Source organism: Engystomops pustulosus, chromosome 6 (genome assembly GCF_040894005.1).
Source record: "Engystomops pustulosus chromosome 6, aEngPut4.maternal, whole genome shotgun sequence".
Classification (NCBI taxonomy): domain Eukaryota; kingdom Metazoa; phylum Chordata; class Amphibia; order Anura; family Leptodactylidae; genus Engystomops; species Engystomops pustulosus.
In genome coordinates, this window is record NC_092416.1 from 20,178,697 (window position 1) to 20,187,491 (window position 8,795).

At 46.6% G+C, this 8,795-nt stretch overlaps 1 protein-coding gene across 1 annotated transcript; it reads left to right on the plus strand.

Moving 5' to 3' along the window:
• Positions 1-2,254: 2,254 nt before the first annotated feature.
• PSMC4 (proteasome 26S subunit, ATPase 4) lies at positions 2,255-8,383 on the plus strand. The gene is made up of 11 exons (XM_072155078.1): positions 2,255-2,411; positions 3,459-3,557; positions 3,640-3,826; positions 4,635-4,781; positions 4,890-4,999; positions 5,089-5,182; positions 5,787-5,954; positions 6,848-6,924; positions 7,004-7,172; positions 7,759-7,814; positions 8,162-8,383. Exons 1-11 carry the CDS (start codon positions 2,370-2,372, stop codon positions 8,273-8,275), a joined length of 1,263 nt encoding a protein of 420 aa, XP_072011179.1. The 5' UTR covers positions 2,255-2,369; the 3' UTR covers positions 8,276-8,383.
• Positions 8,384-8,795: the final 412 nt, after the last annotated feature.

The following is an 8,795-nucleotide window of genomic DNA, read 5'->3' on the forward strand; positions in this document are numbered from 1 at the left end:
ACAGGGACTCTGACAAAGTGTCCTTGATACTAAGGATTCTGCGGGACCGATATCCCGAACTATATTAATGTTATCGCAACTGGACTATAATCCTACATGGAGTCATCATACAGGGATCGAGCTCTCGTCCCTGCATTGGGTGGGAAATACATATGACGTACGTTCTGTATTCCATCAACTTATTCAAAAGATCAAAGTTGAGTCCTAAGTTGTTGATACCTTTTATTGGATAACTAAAAAAGATGATCATGCTTTCGAGACTACTGATGGTAAAGGAAATCTACCATCAAAATCCATAATGCTAAACCATGGACTCTTAATCATGGATCCAGGTATCGGAACTGTGGTAATCTTCTTATATTTGTTATATGTTCCTACTAATATCAACTTTAATAATTATTTTTAATGAGCCAGAAAGGCAAGTGGAGCGTTACTAGAGTCCCTCTGTTCTGCAGCTTCACAGGCTGTTACACTGTGCAGGACCACTTCCCCTCCCACTGTGTGCTGAAACTTACTTTGCTGCTATGAGATAACACCAGAGGGAGAGGCATACAGTGTAACAGCCTGTGAAGCATCAGCACAGAGCTCTTCTGGCTAATTATAATAATTTTAAAAGTTGATTTTGGGGAAGAAAGGAGACCATTGATAACAAATATAAGAATATTACCACATATGAAAAGAGAAAATAATGCTGGGACTACCGCGAACACTGAGGCCTCTCAACCAGCCCAGAGGAATCCATGTTCACACGGATCTTACACAAGAAGCTGGAGGAGCTCATCAAGTGTAGTCAATTATATGAACAGGAGAGAGAGCGGCCCTCACCGACGTCTCTCAAAGATCTTCAAACGTTCCTCAATGCATGCAGGACAGTAGGACACCGTCAAGATCTTTGAGAGATTATATCACCTCAGTCCCAGTGCCTGGATCTATGAGGACGTGTCCTTGGTTTATCATGGTGGATTATGATGGTAGATTTCCTTTTACAAAGGGGAAACAAGTCAGGCTCTATCCACAGGATGGGGGTCTAACTTGCTGATCGGTGGGGGTCTTTGGACTGCCGTTCTCGTGATCTTTCGGGGTTCCATCACTGACGTCCTCGCCTATCAGCAAATATCCTGTGAATAGGGCCTGACTTGTTTCGTGGGAAAACCCCTGGATATCTACCACCAGGATAAAAGACTGTATGCAAATGAGCCTGAGGGGCTCCATACTCCATAGGTGTTAATGGAGTCTGGAGCCCCTCAGGCTCATTTGCATAGAGTCTTTTATCCTGGTGGTAGATGTCCTTTAACGGCTGCACTTGACAGTAAATCCCATCCTCGTAGAATCCCAAGTCTCAGAAGGCAGTAATCAGGTTGCATTTTAACAGAAGAATCGATCCAAAGAACTGCAGCTCCGATACTACAGTACTGAAATGAATGGCTGATATACAGCAGACAGAACCTTCTTCCCATGAAAGCAACTTTATGGGACACTGGCAACAGCTTTTCCCCACTAACTACCAGCCCCCTACCCTGGGCTCTATAACAGGTAGAGCCGAAGTTTAGAAAGACAGTCGGAAGTTATCTGCTGCTCACATTCTAGACTAAGACATGAACTGTCTATATCTCTTTCTGTATTTCACAGACGTATAAGTCTGAAAGTTGAGATTCTTATCTTTAATATGACACCAGTAGGAAGTTTCTAGGTGCTACAGAACTGCAGACGGAGGCATCTGAATTGACAATTTTTTTTGCAGCCTCTAAACTTGACTCCACTTCAGCAAATATGACTCTTTGTTCATTTTGACATGACTTTCGGGGGAGACTTATATATATATATATATATATTTTTTACAGGTGAAAGAATGTAGATCACAGAAGCACAAGCCGGAAAGATTAAATTGTTATCATTAATATGACACCAGTAAGACTTTTTTAGGTGCTATAGAACTGAAGGATTCTGTGTTACTAGACCTCCCCTTTAACAGTAATAGTATGTAGAGATTATTATTTCTACTTTGTGTTACAATTATTACAAGCTGAGCACACAGATCCGTATATATCCGTCTCCTGGTGGCTGTTATGTCCCTCCACGTGGTGATACTGACTGTAATAAGAGGTTATTACACACCACAAGCTGTAATATAATATAATAAAGCTAAAACCAGTGGCTGCACCGCGTGACCGGGTGACATGGCGGCAGGAAGAACAATAATGAGCATAAGAATATATTTTAAATAAACCCTCTTTTATATCGGTCAGTGACGTCATGCGTGCGACGCAGGATATGGAACATAAGCCAGTAACCACGCCCTCCCCTGACGTCACCGCCGCGCCGGAAGTAGGAGTGGTTAGTTTTCGGCAGTGACACAGGGAAACCGAAGAATGGAGGAGATCGGAGTAGTGATAGAGAAGAGCGGGAGCCAGGTACCGGCCCGGGGGCGCTGCCCTGACACACTGTACCGGAGTATACACGCACCTGCGCGCCTCCACTACCCGCCTCCCGTCTATGTATTAGACCCCATTACCCCCCTCTCGTCTCCACTAGGGGCGCCACTAATGATTCTCTATCATGGGCTCCCATTTGTTATCTGAGTGATCCCCATCCTCCAGATTTTCTGTATTGTTTTATTGTTCCCCTATATGTATGTATTTATCCGCTGCCTCTTCAGTAAGACCCCACCACAATCCAGCTGGCGCCCCCCAATAACTCCCTAATGTTCCCCTCAATAACGTGAATGTATAGTGTCCCCCAACATCCTGTAGATTTAGGGTTCACCCCCATCAATAACCAGGATACAGGAGCCTGTTCTGTGCCCCCTCCCTGAGTGTATAAGGTCAGTCCGGGGGCTTTTAGGGTTAATAGATTCCCGTAAACCTGCACAAGGTTTTCCCCTGATCACCTTTTACAGAGGGCACAAGTCTGACCCCAGGACCCCCCACTGATCATCAGAACAGGGACCTTGCCCCCCCCAGTGTCATATGGCGGCCCCTCCATTCATCACTATAGGACATACACTGCTATTACTCGGCAGGGCCAGAGACAGTAAATTAGGAAGCAGGGCACATGCACACTCGGCCTCTCAGGTCATCTGAGGGAGTGGGATTTCTATTCTTGTGATTGTTGGGGGTCACACTACAATCAGTAGGGATTTCACTGAATATTGGGGGAACCCTTTTAAAGTGTATATTTGTTATTTGTTATGCCTAGCCAAAGGTTGATTATCTGATAGTCTCTGCAGTGCCCCCCCCCCCCCCCCCCCACAGAGAGAATTGGGACCCTAAATACATGTAGCTGTAAAATATCAGTGGAGTCTCTAGGTCCCCACTACAGGCCAGAAGTTACATTGCATTCAAATGTTCTATTTACACTGATAAATTGTAACAATCTTGTGATGTGTGATATATGGGGTCCTCCCAAAAGATCTCTGGGTTCCCCCGTTATTCTAAGTATCTCTCCTCCTCTCTCCCCAGGATGAGGCCCCCTCTCTGGTGTCCTCCCGCCCGGTCACGGCGCTATCATTTCTTGGGCCTGAGCCTGAAGACTTGGAGGATCTGTACAGCCGCTATAAGGTGAGTGTGAGAGGCTTATATCCAGAGCATAGTGTACCCCGGAATCCTGTGCCCCCCTAACATAACCTTGTTCTCCCCACAGAAACTGCAGCAGGAGTTAGAATTTCTTGAGGTGCAGGAAGAATATATCAAAGATGAACAGAAGAACCTGAAGAAGGAGTTCCTGCACGCCCAGGAGGAGGTGAAGCGCATCCAGAGTATCCCGCTGGTCATCGGGCAGTTCCTGGAGGCCGTGGATCAGAACACTGCCATAGTGGGCTCCACAACGGGTAGGAGGCAGTAGCAGAAGTATCAGAGTACTGTACTCTTTGTGTACACAGTGAATGGAGCACTAGTGGGCACGCTTCACCTGCTGCTCCATTCATTTGGAATACAAGAAACCCTGTTTTCTTCTACCACGGGGGTCTTGCTGCTGGAACTCTCACAGATCAGCAAGTTATCTCCTACCCCATGTAAAGGGAATAACTAGTTGTGACCAGTATATCATGGATTTATCTCAAAATTCAGTGTTGACCCCTGAGCACAGGGCAGCACATAACCTGCTGATCAGTGTTCCCACCCCCATCAATCATAAGAATAGAAGTCCCTTTCCCCAAAATGACCAGAGAAGCCCAGTGTGCATGTGCCCTGCTTCCCAATTTGCCGTCTATGACCCTGCTGCGGTATAGCGCAGACTGTCCCATAGTGATGAATGGAGCCACAGCGCTACTTCCAACTGGGGGAAAAGTCCTTGTTCTGGTGGTCAGACACTTGTCCCCTGTAAAAGGTGTTAAGTTTAAAGCTCCTCAAAAAGTCCTGTCCCAAATCACAAGAGAAGGGACAAGTGAGAGATCCCTGAGGGTTTCCTCCTGAATCCTCCCTGTGTCTGACCTGCACCCTCCATGCTGGTGGATCCCCATAGAAATGAGTGTGGCTCTGGTTATACCTGCAGATTTGTGCTCCATACATGGGATAGGTTTCGGGGGAGCAGTAGATCCTCAGTTCTCCCCCCTGTCTGACTCTCATCTGCTTTCCTGGGAATAGTGGTTGGAGTATGTGAGGGGTTATATATTCATTATTAATTTCTCTGTTACTCAGGGTCAAACTACTACGTCCGGATCCTGAGCACCATCGACCGGGAGCTCCTGAAGCCCAACGCATCCGTCGCTCTACACAAACACAGCAACGCGCTGGTGGATGTACTGCCCCCGGAGGCCGACAGCAGCATCATGATGCTGACCTCAGGTGATGGACCCACTATCCAGCCCCTTGTTATATGTCCTTCAGCTGCTCTACCTGCTCATCCTAAGCTCCCAGGTGCAGGATCATGAACTCCCTCTATTGCCGTTATAGATCAGAAGCCAGACGTGCTGTACTCCGATATCGGAGGTATGGACATCCAGAAGCAGGAGGTGCGGGAGGCCGTGGAGCTGCCCCTCACTCACTTTGAGCTTTATAAACAGGTGAGTGATTAGTGACAGCGCCCCCTGCAGTCCAGGGCTGATCCGTGGTGATCGCAGGGATCCTGACTGTCTTGCTTGTCACTCTGCAGATCGGCATTGACCCTCCTCGGGGTGTCCTGATGTACGGGCCCCCCGGCTGCGGGAAGACCATGCTGGCCAAAGCCGTGGCCCATCACACCACAGGTCAGTATAAAACTAGAACTTTCGACGATAATTTCTAATTTATAGTAGGAAGGAATAGGATCTCCAGTGCCTCCAGTGAATGGGATCTGGATTCTTAAAACCCATATAATCTTGGGGGTTGTCCCAAGGTTTTAGTGTATTGGCTAACATGCTGATTGTTGGGGGTTCTGAACACAGCTGAGGGTTTGTTACATTGCATCTATTTAGACTTTTCTCTGTGAACTGAACACATCAGCAGTACAAATCATTGATACTCTGATTATTAAACTATCTGGACACATTTTAACTAAACAGATACATTGTAACAGAGTAGATGGAATACTTTATCTACAATGTAACTGAGAGCCAGCTGTGAGACGTATTAGAATACCGCTGATTAGGTTTCCATTCACTGTCAGCAAGAAGACATAAGTCAAAGCTGTAAAAATTAACACTTTCTCGCAGCTGAACATTTGTTTTAGGGTATTGACCTGCAAGATCACCTCAGTAGTACAGATCTCTATTGCGCTGATACTTTGTGACAATGTATCAGTCGCTAGTTCTGCCGGATAGATTGTGAGCTCCTGTGGCGCGTTGGTAATGGTTTCCTTCTCTCTCCTTGCAGCGGCGTTCATCCGTGTTGTGGGCTCGGAGTTTGTACAGAAGTATTTGGGCGAGGGCCCCAGGATGGTGCGAGACGTGTTCCGGCTCGCTAAGGAGAACGCACCGGCTATTATCTTCATTGATGAGATCGACGCCATCGCCACTAAGAGATTTGATGCACAGACTGGCGGTAAGTGATCCTTTATAACCTCATTCTCTCCCAGTACAACTGAAGGTATAACATTGATACACAGGAGCCCCATGTGGTGGAGTATCAGGAAACTGAATGGAGCAGTCATGGCGGCCAAATTTGGTTGTAACCCATCTTTCCTAGAGTCCGGAATGGCAAATCAACTTGGTAATGTAGTGAGAGCACTTCTGTGCAGCAAACCAGAAAAGCTCTAGGATCTGTGGCAGCCGTATTGTCTATAATACTCAGCTTTCAGACACAAATAAAGGAATACATTGTAAAGGAAGAGGATTTTATAGGGATTTTCCCACATTTCCTTGTTATCACTAAATGCAGGAAAGTTAAAAAAAAGATTAAATAGGGTTCCCCTTAATTTAAAGAAAATGTGCCATCATGATAAACCAGGGACATTACCACAGTCACAGTGCCTGGATCTGAGTAATCTTTTAATATTTGTTAGGAATGGCCTCCTTCTAAAATCCATTTTTACAATTATGCTAATGAGCCAGAAGGGCTACTGTTGGTGTCTCCAAGGCCCCTCAGTGCTGCAGATGCACAGTATGTTATGCTGCCCCCTTTCCATTTCCTGGTGGGGTCTCCTGCCCATTGTAAAATCCAGTGAAGCTGCAACATGGAGGGGCTCTGGTAACAACCAAAGTAGCCATTCTGGCTCATTAGCATAAATGTAAAAGTAGGTTTTAGAAAGGAGGCCATGGGTAACAAATATAAGATGATTAGCACAGTCCCTGTACCAGGATCTATGGGTAAGTGTCCCTGGTTTATCAGGATGGATTTTGACTCCCCTCATTCAGGGGGCTCACGTTGGGCCCCTACCACTCTTAACAAACCCCTCTTACAGCTGGGATAACTCAGGGGTGTGTATAATTTTACAGCTGACCGTGAGGTGCAGAGAATCCTCCTGGAGCTGCTCAATCAGATGGACGGCTTCGATCAAAATGTTAACGTCAAGGTAAACGCTGCTTTATTTTTGTCTTTTTTATTTTTGTGTTCATTTCCAGTTTCTCACGTTTTTGTTCTGTGATTCTCAGGTCATCATGGCCACAAACAGAGCGGACACCCTGGACCCCGCACTCCTGCGACCCGGCCGCCTGGACCGCAAGATCGAATTCCCCCTGCCGGACCGCAGACAGAAGCGTCTCATCTTCTCCACCATCACCAGCAAGATGAACCTGTCCGAGGAGGTGGACCTGGAAGATTGTATCCTAATATGGTTACCAGTACCTGGGGGAGTCGGGTAACATCTTTAGTGTTTGCAGTTGCCTCCAATTCTTGTTTTTGGCTAAACAATTGCCCCTTCCACATTTTAAGCTAAATGCATCTGGGGATAATTTCCTTTGAATGGAGTCTTCCTTAAAGAAGCTGTCATCAGAATTTTACCCTTCACACCAGTAGTACCTGCTAGTAAAGGGTTAATAGTCCTCCCCAAATCAACAAAAAATATTTGCCACTGAAGCTGCATCTTAATTACAGTTGTGTTTCTAATATGCAAATGATCAACAAAGGCAGGGGGGGTGAGGAAGGTTTATTGGGCCTGTTCTGGCCTGTTTTGGGTTGGTATATCTTGGTGGTCTTCTCATAGCATCTGAAATCCAGCAGCTCCACCAATCCTCCAATTCTGGTCTCCATATTACAGCTCTGCCACTATACACTGTGGAACCCTCATATTTGGTTCTAAATAACTGATTATATGGATAGATAATCGGAATGGATGAGCTAGAAAACCCCTTTAAATCTGTCAGGTTTCATTACTGCATAATGTTAGACTCCTTAACCCAAGTCACAGACGTCGCTCGCCCAGATAAGATCTCCGGAGCGGATATCAACTCCATCTGCCAAGAGGTAAGCACCTGACTACGACAACGGTTCTGTGAAAAGAATGTGGAGGGGGGTCTCTGGTAAAACTTGCTGTCCTCGTCCTGCCATAGTCTGACTCGCTCAACTCCTGGGCTTCTTACACAGACACAAACCTTTAGCTTTTTTATGGTGCCAGTCACTGATAGAAAGCAAAGATCTTAAAACTGTGGGAAATTGAGACTGTATCGGAGTTTTACAACTTTTACATGGTTACTCATGGGTCTCACTGGTCACTTGTATGGGGGTCCAAAGCCCCTATATTGAGACAAGCTCCTGAATTGTTGCGCCACCAGCAGGGCAGGTGCTCAGTGATGTCCCTTGTGTGTTCGCAGGGCGGTATGCTCGCGGTGCGGGAGAACCGTTACATCGTGTTGGCCAAGGACTTTGAGAAGGCGTATAAGACCGTCATCAAGAAGGACGAGCAAGAGCACGAGTTCTACAAGTAATGCGGACCCCGCCGGTCACATGATCTCCGCCTCCCCCTCCCCCAACATTGTTTGTTTTTTCTTATAGTACATATGGACGTATGAATAAAGGCTGCGGCCGCTGCTATCGGGCTCTGTGTATCTCATGGCCTTACCCAGGTAGATGCCCCAATCGCCAACCTACAATCAGCGACCACAATGGGAAGGGGCACATTTGTCTGGTTGTTTGTTTGCAAAACTTCCAGTTCTTCTGGGGGTATTTGCAAAGTTTTCTCTTTTCAAGCTTCAGTCTTGGGAGGGAAAGTATCTGAGAACCGTAACCGCGCAATTGTAGGCGACAAATCTATTTGCAGGATGGTTGTAAGAGGATCCTCATGTGCTGTGGGAACGGGCCCCTATACTGCATTAACATTGACCTGTGTTGTAAGGGGCCTCATACCATGGAGGATGGGTGCTACATTGTGGGTGAATGGAGTGAGTACAGGGGCGCAGCCCCTCTGCATGGGCCCGGAAGGAGACGGCTGATACAATTCGGTGTAAG